Source organism: Acipenser ruthenus, chromosome 5 (genome assembly GCF_902713425.1).
Source record: "Acipenser ruthenus chromosome 5, fAciRut3.2 maternal haplotype, whole genome shotgun sequence".
Lineage (NCBI taxonomy): Eukaryota > Metazoa > Chordata > Actinopteri > Acipenseriformes > Acipenseridae > Acipenser > Acipenser ruthenus.
The window spans coordinates 88,583,583-88,597,513 of record NC_081193.1 but is presented as its reverse complement, the minus strand read 5'-3'; the positions used below and the strand labels follow the sequence as shown (position 1 = coordinate 88,597,513).

The 13,931-nt window shown below is 45.4% G+C and overlaps 1 protein-coding gene across 2 annotated transcripts in view; it reads left to right on the top strand.

Moving 5' to 3' along the window:
- The window catches only part of LOC117403008 (echinoderm microtubule-associated protein-like 4), a 110,131-nt gene extending 101,983 nt beyond the window's left edge, over positions 1–8,148 (top strand). For both annotated transcript variants that reach the window (XM_059024736.1, XM_059024735.1), the window contains exons 22-24: positions 2,967–3,065; positions 3,564–3,694; positions 4,953–8,148. In XM_059024736.1, the coding sequence (XP_058880719.1) occupies positions 2,967–3,065; positions 3,564–3,694; positions 4,953–5,633 (911 nt within the window). In that variant the 3' untranslated portion in view covers positions 5,634–8,148. The remainder of the gene's footprint in view (positions 1–2,966; positions 3,066–3,563; positions 3,695–4,952) is intronic.
- Positions 8,149–13,931: the final 5,783 nt, after the last annotated feature.

The following is a 13,931-nucleotide window of genomic DNA, read 5'->3' as shown; positions in this document are numbered from 1 at the left end:
TTGGTAGGAGAGTCGTTTAGCAAATTGCTGGCAAATTGCCCCCTCCATTATAGTGACTGTATTACATGGATCAGGGGTGTCCAATCCTGGTCCTGGAGGGCTATTCCACTCCAGGTTTAACAGGTAACATGATGTGTTTACTGCATCAGCGTCTAGATCAGGGGTGTCAAACTCCAGCTCTTGAGGGCCGCAGGGTCTTCTGGTTTTCATTCCAACTTAAGCTCTCAATTAACGCAACTGATCTAATTATTTGTTGAATTTGACTTATTTAATATTTTTTAAGGTATTTTTCATTTGATGGTTTTAAAAATGCACTTGATTCAAGGTACACGACCTGTGAAACATTGTGAGGCCTAAAGTGTTAAATGTGTCCAGTTAATCAAATAATTAGACCAATTAAGTAATTGAGAGCTCGGGTGGAACGAAAGCCAGAAGACACTGCGGCCCTCCAGGAACTGAGTTTGACACCCCTGCTCTAGATGGAGGTTTAACAGTTGTGAACAGGGTCAGTACAAAGACAAGGAGTGGAAGGACAACTTTGGCCAAGGTGGAAATTCAGACCCTAGTGGCGCTCTCGTGATATTACAGGGCTCTAATGAATCATAATTCAGACCCTAGTGTGTCTCTCGTGATATTACAGGGCTCTAATGAATCATAATTCAGACCCTAGTGTGTCTCTCGTGATATTACAGGGCTCTAATGAATCATAATTCAGACCCTAGTGTGTCTCTCGTGATATTACAGGGCTCTAATGAATCATAATTCAAACCCTAGTGTGTCTCTCGTGATATTACATGGCTCTAATGAATCATAATTCAGACCCTAGTGTGTCTCTCGTGATATTACAGGGCTCTAATGAATCATAATTCAGACCCTAGTGTGTCTCTCGTGATATTACAGGGCTCTAATGAATCATAATTCAGACCCTAGTGTGTCTCTCGTGATATTACAGGGCTCTAATGAATCATAATTCAGACCCTAGTGTGTCTCTCGTGATATTACATGGCTCTAATGAATCATAATTCAGACCCTAGTGTGTCTCTCGTGATATTACAGGGCTCTAATGAACCATAATTCAGGCCCTAGTGGCTCTCTCGTGATATTACAGGGCTCTAATGAATCATAATTCAGACCCTAGTGTGTCTCTCGTGATATTACAGGGCTCTAATGAATCATAATTCAGACCCTAATGTGTCTCTCGTGATATTACAGGGCTCTAATGAATCATAATTCAGACCCCAGTGTGTCTCTCGTGATATTACAGGGCTCTAATGAACCATAATTCAGGCCCTAGTGGCTCTCTCGTGATATTACAGGGCTCTAATGAATCATAATTCAGACCCTAGTGTGTGTCTCTCGTGATATTACAGGACTCTAATGAATAATAATTCAGACCCTAATGTGTCTCTCGTGATATTACAGGGCTCTAATGAATTATAATTCAGACCCTAGTGGCTCTCTCATGATATTACAAGGCTCTAATGAATCATAATTCAGACCCTAGTGTGTCTCTCGTGATATTACAAGGCTCTAATGAATCATAATTCAGACCCTAGTGTGTCTCTCGTGATATTACAGGGCTCTAATGAACCATAATTCAGACCCTAGTGTGTCTCTCGTGATATTACAGGGCTCTAATGAACCATAATTCAAACCCTAGTGTGTCTCTCGTGATATTACAGGGCTCTAATGAACCATAATTCAGACCCTAGTGTGTCTCTCGTGATATTACAGGGCTCTAATGAACCATAATTCAAACCCTAGTGTGTCTCTCGTGATATTACAGGGCTCTAATGAACCATAATTCAGACCCTAGTGTGTCTCTCGTGATATTACAGGTCTCTAATGAATCATAATTCAGACCCTAGTGGCTCTCTTGTGATATTACAGGGCTCTAATGAATCATAATTCAGACCCTAGTGTGTCTCTCGTGATATTACAGGGCTCTAATGAATCATAATTCAGACCCTAGTGGCGCTCTCGTGATATTACAGGGCTCTAATGAATCATAATTCAGACCCTAGTGTGTCTCTCGTGATATTACAGGGCTCTAATGAATCATAATTCAGACCCTAGTGTGTCTCTCGTGATATTACAGGGCTCTAATGAATCATAATTCAGACCCTAGTGTGTCTCTTGTGATATTACAGGGCTCAAATTCAACAACATTGAACAGAAACAAGCAAATGCAATGTTTTATGTTGCAGTTGCATAAAGACAATGAACAGCATGTATCCAAGTAGCAGGGATTTAATAGAAAAATATTTGAAATTCTTCTTTTACCGGCAAGTGTGGTTCTTGTGGTGCAGTCGATACGTGATCCGTATTGCTCTGGAGGAAAAACACACGCAGCAGCTTCAATCGTTTTCAAATAATCAATGAAAAAAAAAAAAGACACTTTTAAATAATGCCCCGCAAATTCATGTGGATTTAATTCCCCGTATTCGTGTCATGGTCCTTCATTAGAAATGATGTTGCTCACACATATCAGGCGTGCTCACCACGGGATTGTGAGCGTGTTCATTCCTGCAGGACTGCACTTCTTATACATGGGATCAACATCATTTCTAACAAAGGAACATGGAACGAATACAGGAAATAAAATCCACATGAACTAACAGGGCTGACTTCAAAATGCACAACTGCAGAAGATATTCAGGTGTTAGTATTATTATTATTTGTTTATTTAGCAGACGCCTTTATCCAAGGCGACTTACAGAGACTAGGGTGTGTGAGCTATGCATCAGCTGCAGAGTCACTTACAACAACGTCTCACCCGATAGACAGAGCACAAGGAGGTTCAGTGACTTGCTCAGTGAGTGAGACCCGGGATTTGAACCGGGAACCTCCTGGTTACCAGCCCTTTTCTTTACCACCAGACCACACAGCCTCCTCATTCCTGTGGTATTTGGTCACAATTCATTATGCAGTGTTAACAGTGTTTCTTCTTCTCTCTCGTTTCCTAGGGGACATTCCAAATGGCTGCAAACTGATCAGGAATCGTTCTGAGTGCAAGGACATCGACTGGGCTACCTACACGTGTGTGCTGGGCTTCCACGTGTTCGGTGAGTAAATATTACTTTAGCAGCTTACTGACGACTAGCAAAAGTAGTCTTCTGAGTCTCTCCCCCCTTGCTCTCTCTCTCTCTCTCTTCCCCCTTGCTCTCTCTCTCTCTCTCCCCCCCCTTGCTCTCTCTCTCTCTCTCTCTCTCTCTCTCTCTCTCTCTCTCTCTCTCTCTCTCCTGAAGCTTGGAGAGCTATGACAGCAGTGTGTGTGGCTCAAGAAAAGCACAGAGCAGCTTGCCCAGTGTGTGAGGAGACCTCACTGAGCACAGTTACAGAGCAGCTTCAGTGTGTGAGGAGACCTCACTGAGCACAGTTACAGAGCAGCTTCAGTGTGTGAGGAGACCTCTCAGAGCACAGTTACAGAGCAGCTTCAGTGTGTGAGGAGACCTCTCAGAGCACAGTTACAGAGCAGCTTCAGTGTGTGAGGAGCTTCAGTGTGTGGATTTGAATATTGCCAGCCTGTAGAGCGAGTGTCTCTCTGCTCGTGTCTCTGCTAGGAGTGTGGCCCGAGGGCTCTGACGGCACGGACATCAATGCCCTGGTCAGGTCTCACAACAGGAAGGTTATCGCGCTGGCTGACGATTTCTGCAAAGTCCATCTGTTCCAGTACCCCTGCTCCAAACCCAAGGTGAGTGCTGAGGGCAGGCAGGCAGACAGGGAGGGAGGGATGAAGGGAGGCAGGCAGGAGAGGGGAGGGAGGGGGGGGGGAAGGAGAGACAGGGAGGCAAGCAAGGAGGGAGGGAGCCAGGCAGGGACGCAGGGAGACAGGGAGGCAGGGAGACAAGGAGAGAGGGACAGGGAGGCAGGCAGGCAGGGAAGGAGGGGAGGGAGGGAGGCAGGCAGGGACGCAGGGAGAAAAGGAGGGGGGAGACAGGGCGGGAGACAGGGAGGGAGGCAGGCAGGGAAGGAGGGGAGGGAGGGAGGCAGGGCGGGAGACAGGGAGGGAGGCAGGCAGGGAAGGAGGGGAGGGAGGGAGGCAGGGATGCAGGGAGAAAAGGAGGGGGGAGGCAGGCAGGGATGCAGGGAGGAAAGGAGGAGGGAGGCAGGCTGGGAGGGAGGGAGACAGGGATGCAGGGAGAGAGAGAGGCAGGCAGGGATGCAGAGAGCCAAGGAGGGAGACAGGGAGAGAGAAATGGGAGGGAGGGAGGGACGCAGGGAGAGAGACAGGGAGGGAGGGAGGGATGGATGGAGGGATGGATGGAGGGATGCAGGCTTGATAAACTCCTGATACTTGGGCACTGATCTGCTTTGCTTTTATTCCACACTGACATTAGCGCAATATTTTCACACAGTGAAAACACATCCAATACAATAACAAAATCAGAAATATACACAGTAGCTCGGGCAGTTCATTTAGGGGCTTGTGAGGTGCCCAACGTTGTTTCTTATTGTATTTGTATTAGAATTGTAAACTGCAGACAGATTCAGACAAAATAATGCTTTGGAGTAAATAGCTTTGCGAATGTAGCCTGATTTAACATCAGTTTTAATATCAATGTGCCCTTTTAATAAAAACAAGGTTATGATTTCTGTACCGATGAACCTGCTGCTCCCTGTTGTAGCGATTCAGTGTGGTAACTGCAGTCTGTGATGGTTTCAAGTGGTTGAAATCAGACCTGCCACAGCGGTACCTGTATCTGAGCTGGAACTGGTCACACCCCCCCACCCCCACCTCTGCAGCATATACTTTTACAGGGATGGAAATAAGACTCCCATTGCACAGCAGTTAAATCCATTTCTGGTTCTGAGCTTAATAACACTCACCTGAGCTTGTTACCTCTACACACTGGGGCGAATCAAGCACTGATGGGTGTAATTTTGTGTTTTGCAGCATTGTTCTGTGCTGAATATTCATTCATTTTGTTTTTGTACCTCCCCCTCCCCAGGCCCCGAGCTACAAGTACAGTGCCCACAGCAGCCACGTGACGAACGTGAGCTTTGTCCACAGCGACAGCCACCTGATCTCCACGGGCGGGAAGGACACGAGCGTCATGCAGTGGCGTCTCATCGAGAAGAACGTTGTCTCGGGGGAGATGACCGGGAGCAACAACATGACCTCCCGCAGGGCAGCAACCACAGTGACCAGCCTCACCACAGCAACACCGCCCCCCTCCGCTGCCACCCCGCCACTCACCCCCACCGAGGCTGAGACCGAAGCCCAGCCCGAACCCCAGACCGAAGCCCAGCCCGAACCCCAGACCGAAGCCCAGCTCGAACCCCAGCCCGAACCCCAGTCCGTCACCTCCAACGGACAAGAGGAGGAGGAGTCCGCCCCAGAGACCCCACCCCCCTCCGATAGCACCCTGAGCCCCTCCGACAGCCTAGAGCCCAGCGAGGAGATCCCCACCCCACAGCCAGCCTACAGCCCCGGAGACGAGCTGCCCCCCAGCACCCCCACCCCACAGCCAGCCTACAGCCCCGGAGACGAGCTGCCCCCCGGCACCCCCACCCCACAGCCAGCCTACAGCCCCGGAGACGAGCTGCCCCCCGGCACCCCCACCCCACAGCCAGCCTACAGCCCCGGAGACGAGCTGCCCCCCAGCACCCCCACCCCACTGCCATCTTAAACCCCTCCCCCCGCCTCGCTCTATGACGCCCTGCTGCTGATCTGGGGGGGCTCTGAGTTCACAGCAGCTCCTGCTGCATCGTCGTTATTTTTTTTATTTTGATCTCCTGTTTTGTTTTATTGGGGTGGGTTCTGCTTTTGTGGGGAAAGGGCATGGGGAATACAGGCAGGCGTTTGAGAATGGAAAGCCAAGACTGCTTCTGTTTTGGGTTTTTTTTTCTTCAAAGAAGTGATGGCACGCTGACCTGAGCATAACTAAAAGTTCTAATAAGTCTATGAGGCTTTTAATTTTTCATTTTGTTTGTTTGTTTGTTTCTGTTTTTCTGGTTTACTGGTTCCTTTTACTACAAGGGGCTGTGCAGCTGATCATTTTTAATTCTTGGGACAGGTTGATCCAAACAAATATAGCAGATTAGTTTAAAAAAACATAAAACTGTGAATAAAGAAACAGGTTGAAGCGATCGTAGTTTGGATACAGTAAAAAGAAAACTTGATTAGTATGTCAAAAAGTGTGTTTTTTCAAAGGAGGGGCAGTACGACCTTTCGGTGGGGAGGATTAGGACTGTCCTCCAGTGTGCTGAATTCAAAGCCCATGAATGAAAACACATGCAGCTTGTTTCTGTGCAGTAAGTGCCTCGCGGGGAACGTCTCATGAGTGCAGTTTACCTGCAGTGAGAATAATCCAGGCCCCAGCAGGGTTACAGCAATGAGAGAAACGGTTTCTAACAGCAGTAACCTAGGGAGGCGGCATTACTGTCAGGTAGTGACCGCAGTGACTGAGGAGACTGATAGAGGAGTCCAGTATAGGACAGAGGTGTGGTGCTTCCTGGGGGGCTGACAGGGGAGTCCGGTATAGGACAGAGGTGTGGTGCTTCCTGGGGGCTGACAGGGGAGTCCAGTATAGGACAGAGGTGTGGTGCTTCCTCGGGGGCTGATAGAGGAGTCCAGTATAGGACAGAGGTGTGGTGCTTCCTGGGGAGCTGATAGAGGAGTCCAGTATAGGACAGAAGTGTGGTGCTTCCTGGGTGGCTGATAGAGGAGTCCAGTATAGGACAGAGGTGTGGTGCTTCCTGGGGGGCTGATGATCTTTCATATTCTTGTCTCCAGCCAGGCCTGTGTTTGGACTGTGCAGTTCATCTTTGGCATGACCTCACCTTCTTCTCCCACTAGATAGGCTTTCTCATGTTACTACTCTCACCACAGCCCCACCTGCTGGATACAAATGGGATAACAGAGTGTGGCTCCTGTTTCCTATGACCTGTATTGGGATGGGGGAGGAAGGGGTCTAGTTGAACACATTGCTGGTTTTCATCCAGGTGATCATCAAATACATTTCTGCCGAGGGATTACCTGGAATAGTGCAAGCAAACGAGAGTGTGCAAGAATCCCTGCTGCTCACAAGGACATGCAAACATGTGTCTGTACTGTTGGCAACTCTTTAGCATTGATTCTTATTAATGCAATAAAGACAAAGGTCCTCCTAGCTCTGAATGTGTCTTTGAGACTAGCAGGGATCACAAGTGCTCTGTGTAAAAGCCTCACCCCTACCAGACTCTGTAAGGGCTACCCTGTATAAATACCCGCACTGCCTCCATTCACCGCAGAGGTCTTTATAAAAGTGCTGCACTCTCCCAGGGCAGCCCAGTGGAAACCCCTTGGTCTGTTAATGAGACTGAACTGTGTTTGCACTGGCCACATTCTCAATGATTCCCACAGCCAGCTCATTCTTTTAATGGATTCATTTATACAGGTGGGTTTAGTACAGCGGGTAGAGAAAGAGATAGAAAAGAAGGTCTTGTCCCTTCATCACATCTGTCTCTTTGGATCCCCGTGCGCTGGTTCAGCCAACGCCATTGAGAGCCTGTTCAATTCCATGCAATACAGTAACCATACATTGATGGGAATTCCAGTAGAATAATATTGGTGTGTGCTGCTGGTTGCCAGCATGCTGATTTGAGAAGGCTGTCCTGGGCTGTGGAAACACAGTGCAAGTGTTCTGTACTGGCCCTGGTTCCAGTCCTGGTTCTGTGTGTGGATGGGATATCCCAGCCTGGTCTCCTTGATTTCAGTGTGCTCTGAATATTGGAAGTCGGTTTGGGCAGGAACGATTATAAGGCATTCATTACAAGCACGGTGACATCAAACCCATGCTTTAGAACAGCTACACATTGGAGGACTGCTGAGCCATTGTTTGTACTAAAGTTATAAAGAGACTGTCAAAATAATAATATGCATTTCCTATGAATTGATTTGTACTTGGATTATCTAGATCTTTTTTTTGTAATTTTGCTGCATTTGTTTTTCTTATTTAGGGGTTGGTTAGAAACAAATAAAAATGTTTTAGATTTTTTTCTTTTTTTTTTTTTTCTTTAAAAGTCTTAAGTATGCAAGCCAGCATTGACGTGATTGCGCCATTCCAAAGTGCATCCAAACTGTCATTCCCTTCTCATGAATCTTCTCAGGATCAATAAAGTCAGGTTTTCAGCCGTCACTTCAGAGGGAACCTCTTCTTCTCACAGCGTCATTGTCTGGTTTCTTTCTAATCCACTGGAAGGTGGAATCCCATGATAAGTTCTCTTATTGCACCAAATGGTAGTTTTACTTCTTATTCACTTATACAGAGAGAGAGAGGGTGTCCCACAAGCCACGCATCGGAGGCATAGCATTGTCTGTGTCTCTGTCAGGGAGATCTTCAGATCATTCTGCTGTGTGGTGTAGATAATCTGCTCAGTTTAACACACAACATCCTAATCAGAATGTATATGATATTGCCTAAGATCCCTGACGTATTGGACACCCTTTTTATTATATTGTGTGGGTATTGTATGAGCCCTGTATGTTCTCTGCCTGCTCCTTACACAAAGCAAGGTCACATCCAGGTAAATGCCTTCACTTCACTGTGCATTCGTTCAGTCACAGCTGTGTTGTGCACATGCTGGGGGGAGCGAAGGGGATAGAAGCAGCATCGTGGCACGGTCCGGTTCGGATCTGCTTCGTACCGGGTGTTTTTCAGCTCCGGAAGATGGTCAGCCACGGAACAGCAACGCGCTGCAGGGGGAGCGATGAGTCGGGCTGGAGGCTTCCTTGTGAAGGGAGAAGCTCAAGGTTTGTCCCTCCATGGTTAGGACTGCTGAGTAGACATTTTTCTTATAGGTAGATGCCAGTCTTAAGCCTCAATCCAGCACCAAATGACACACACATATTGCTAAGATTAGAACATATTTCCCCCTAAGATTTATACTGAATGTAGATGCTCTTGCCTTTGTGTCTACCCAGCAGTCATGCTCATGGAGGAACAGCAGGGGGTGCTATACGCACTGCTTACAATATCTCAGAGACCCAGTATCCCACAATCACACAGGCCTGCTATCACACATTCACAGAGAGCTGCTGTTTCAAGATCACACCCCACCTGTGTGTGCAGATAAGGGGGAAGTTCAAAATAAACATTGTAAATAATACTTCTTGCAGTTTACTTGACCTTCGTTTGTACATACCATCTATTATGGATACAGTGTGTAAATACATGTAAGTATACCTGCTCTATGTATGTAATTGTATGTATATATAAATGCACACATAGGTGTATTTTTCTCTGTTCTTCCGCTGGCTTTGTCTGACCATCTCTGTATGTCACACTTATGTTTTTATATGTGGTCACAGCGATCTACTTTGCCATGTGACTGACATATTATTATATAACCACAAAGCAGGTCCCTTTCAGGGTTCAAGCTTTCTGTATACATAGTTAGAAAATAAAGAAATATGGTCATTTTCTATCCACCAAAGCTGCTTTAGCTCCCTACAGCGTACACGTACTGTGTAGGTGTGAACAGCTAGCCTTCCTGGAGCGGAGCTGAGCACGAAACAAAGCCCTTGTTATTCAGTAATCTCACCTTCCTGGGAAAACCTTTCCTGTGTTTAAAATGCTTTTCAAGTGACCTGTCACCCACATCTTTGTAAACTGCTGCAGAGAAACCAATCAGTCAATTCACCAATCAAGCAGCCAACCTATCGACCAATAACTAAACCCATTAACCAAGAGCAGTACTGTTGACATTTAATAGAGGAAAGTGTAAGGTACTGCACGCCGGCAATAAAAATGTGCATTATAAATACCATATGAGAGATACTGAAATTGAAGAAAGAATCTATGAAAAAGACAGAGGAGTTTATGTTGACTCAGAAATGTCTTCCTCTAGACAATGTGGGGAAGCTATAAAAAAAAGGCCAACAAGATGCTCGGATATATTGTGAGAAGTGTTGAATTTAAATCAAGGGAAGTAATGTTAAAACTTTACAATACATTAGTAAGACCTCACCTAGAATATTGTGTTCAGTTCTGGTCTCCTCGTTACAAAAAGGATATTGCTGCTCTAGAAAGAGTGCAAAAAAGAGCGTCCAGAATTATTCCGGTTTTAAAAGGCATGTCGTATGCAGACAGGCTAAAATAATTGAATCTATTCAGTCTTGAATAAAGACGACTACGCGGCGATCTGATTCAAACATTCAAAATTCTAAAAGGTATAGACAATGTCAACCCGGGGGACTTCTTTGACCTGAAAAAAGAAACAAGGACCAGGGGTCACAAATGGAGATTAGATAAAGGAGCATTCAGAACAGAAAATAGGAGGCACTTTTTTCAGAGAATTGTGAGGGTCTGGAACCAACTCCCCAGTAATGTTGAAGCTGACACCCTGGGATCTTTCAAGAAGCTGCTTGATGAGATTCTGGGATCAATAAGCTATTAACAACCAAACGAGCAAGATGGGCTGAATGGCCTCCTCTCGTTTGTAAACTTTCTTATGTTCTTATGTTTGAGAGCTGGAGAAAGGGGTGTGTCCCTGTGGGAGCAGTGCCAATGGAGTGCTGGAGAAAGGGGCGTGTCCCTGTGGGAGCAGTACCAATGGAGTGCTGGAGAAAGGGGCGTGTCCCTGTGGGAGCAGTACCAATGGAGTGCTGGAGAAAGGGGCGTGTCCCTGTGGGAGCAGTACCGTTGGAGAGCTGGAGAAAGGGGGCGTGTCCACACTGTTTCAACAGGTACAGGCTGCAGCTGAAGAACCTGACAAACGCAGGTGGGCTCTCTCAAGACTTGCTATTGGAAATATGCTATAAAAACTTGTCATTGTGGGTTGAAAACCAGACAGCTGGCACATTCATTGAACAGCTCTCACACTCAGATTGCAGTGTCGACCTGTCTAAATAACGAAGACAGAATAACTAAAACAGGTCAGAGAACCATTGGCAAACTCAGACCACAACATGGTCTCATTTGAAGTGCTTTTTAAAATCCCAAAAGTAACGACTAAAGCTAAGGTTTACAATTTTAGAAAGGCAAACTATGAAGGAATGAAACAGACTGGAGTAAAATAGATAAAACATCCACAGAAAAAGGATGGCTGTTTTTAAAAAATATAGTATTAGAGGCGCAAAACAATTACATCCCAAAAGTAGACAAATCTAAATCTAAAACAAAATTGCCAAAATGGTTTAATAGATAAATTAAAAAATATATATTCAGAGAATAAAGGCACTTTACAGAGCGTTTAAAAGGAACCAAAAACAAAGTACACAGAAAGAGTACTTGGAACCGCAAACACAAGTCAAAAAGGAAGTTAGACAGGCCAAGAGAGAGATAGAAATCAATATTGCTAAGGGGGCTAAAGCCAATTCCAAAAAGTTTTTCCAATATTATAACCGCAAGAGAACATTCAAAGAGGAGGTTAAATGTCTAAGAGATACTAATGGCAAAATCATAGATCAGAGAAAAAAATAGCAAATATATTTAAATTACTTTTCACATGTTTTTACAAAGGAGGATACGAGTAACATGCCCCATATATTGACCTGTTCCTATCCAGTTTTAAATAACTTGAGTATAACAGAGGCAGAATTGTTAAAGGGACTAGGAGCTCTTAAAATAAACTAATCCCCTGGGCTGGAGGAGATCCTCCCAATAGTACTCAAAGAAATGAAAGAAGTTATTTACAAACCGCTAACCAAGATCATGCAACAGTCTCTTGACACAGGGGTTGTACCGACAGACTGGAGAATTGCAAACGTAATACCGACCCACAAAAAGGGAGACAAAACCGAACCAGGTAACTACAGACCAACAAGCCTGACTTCTATTATATGTAAACTTATGGAAACTATAATAAGATCCAAAATGGAAAATTACCTATATGGTAACAGTATCCTGGGAGACAGTCAGCATGGTTTTAGGAAAGGGAGATCGTGTCTAACTAACCTCCTTTTTTTTTTTGAGGATGCAACATCGACAATGGATAATATGACTTTTTTCATAGGTTACTTTTTCAATTTCATTATCTCCGATATGGTATTTATAATGTAAATTTGTATTGCCTGCTTGCAGAACCTTACACTTTTCTTTATGAAATGTAATTTGCCATGTGTCTTCCCAGTTCTGAATGCTGTCTAGATCATTTTGAATGACCTTTGCTGCTGCAAAAGTGTTTGCCACTCCTCCTATTTTTGTGTTGTCTGCAGATTTAACAAGTTTGCTTAATATACCAGAATCTAAATCATTAATGTAGATTAGGAATAGCAGAGGACCTAATACTGATCCCTGTGGTACACCACTGGTTACCTCACTCCATTTTGAGGTTTCTCCTCTAATCAGTACTTTCTGTTTTCTACATGTTAACCACTCCCTACTGTTAACTACTCCCTAGTGGTTAACATAACCTACATCCCACACTCTACACCCCACACACTCTACACCCCACACTCTACACCTCACACTCTACACCTCACACTCTACACCTCACACTCTACACCCCACACTCTACACCCCACACGCTAAGGATTTTTATACTGGTGTTTTTTTTAGTAAAATGCACTAAAGAGATTTGCACGCACTGTTAGTCTTGTTTTTTATATTGTTGATCTTAGTCAGTATTTTTAAGCAGCAACACAACCCCTCCACAGCATGGCATGAAACTGCATGGTCCTGTCTGTGTGGAGGGGGTTCACATCACACACAACCCCTCCACAGCATGGCATGAAACTGCATGGTCCTGTCTGTGTGGAGGGGGTTCACATCACACACAACCCCTCCACAACATGGCATGAAACTGCATGGTCCTGTCTGTGTGGAGGGGGTTCACATCACACACAACCCCTCCACAGCATGGCATGAAACTGCATGGTCCTGTCTGTGTGGAGGGGGTTTACATCACACACAACCCCTCCACAGCATGGCATGAAACTGCATGGTCCTGTCTGTGTGGAGGGGGTTCACATCACACACAACCCCTCCACAGCATGGCATGAAACTGCATGGTCCTGTCTGTGTGGAGGGGGTTCACATCACACACAACCCCTCCACAGCATGGCATGAAACTGCATGGTCCTGTCTGTGTGGTGATGGTATAGGTTGGGTTAGGGTTAGGGTTAGGGTGTGTGGAGGGGGTTCACATCACACACAACCCCTCCGACAGTAACTTCCATGAGAGCAGGAGGAGAGGGGTCTGTGATGGTATAGGTTGGGTCTCCTACTTGTAATGAATTGGCATCTCAGCCCGTTGAATCAAATGGAAAGGCAAGAGCTGGATGCAATCCGCAAACCATCCGGTTCAAAGAGGAACGTCTTACCATTCTATCAAAGATCAAGCTCTGTAGTCCAGAGGTAAGTGCAGGTCTTATGCTGATGTCAGGGGTTCATTACAGACTCATCCTGTATCGTCTGTTCAGTAGCTATAGACTGTGTATGACTCAGCAGGCTTCCCATGCAGTCAGGCGACCTCAGGGTATTACCTCATCTGCTGAGGTGTCTTTTCTACTTTGTTTTTACAATCAAATGTGTCTAGCTCTTCAGGCAGTAACTGTAGAAAGATGCCTCCGGATCTGTGTGCTTCTCTGATCTCCTGCCAGAACATCGCTTTGCATTTTAAACTATTTGCATGCTTGCCTTAAAGAGAGCGAAACACTAAAAAAGACCGAGCTTTTTAAAACACATCATGGATATTATATTGCATTGTGTTCTTTCACCCTGGGCACACTTCTAAATGTTTGCACTGGAAACTAGCACTGCCCAGGTCAAACACACTCAGCACTGTGACCATTCACATTTAATGTGTAATTGTGAGGGCAAAGATTGGGATTTGGTGTTTGACTCTGCTACCCCACCCCATGCAGTATTGCAAGCTGATTGGGCAATACTTTATCTCATGTATTGACAGCAGTAGTTAACAATCATTATCGTAAACAGCTCTTAACAGAACATGAAGAAAACTGTTTTTGTGTTTCAACAAGTTACTTGCTACTGATATAAGAT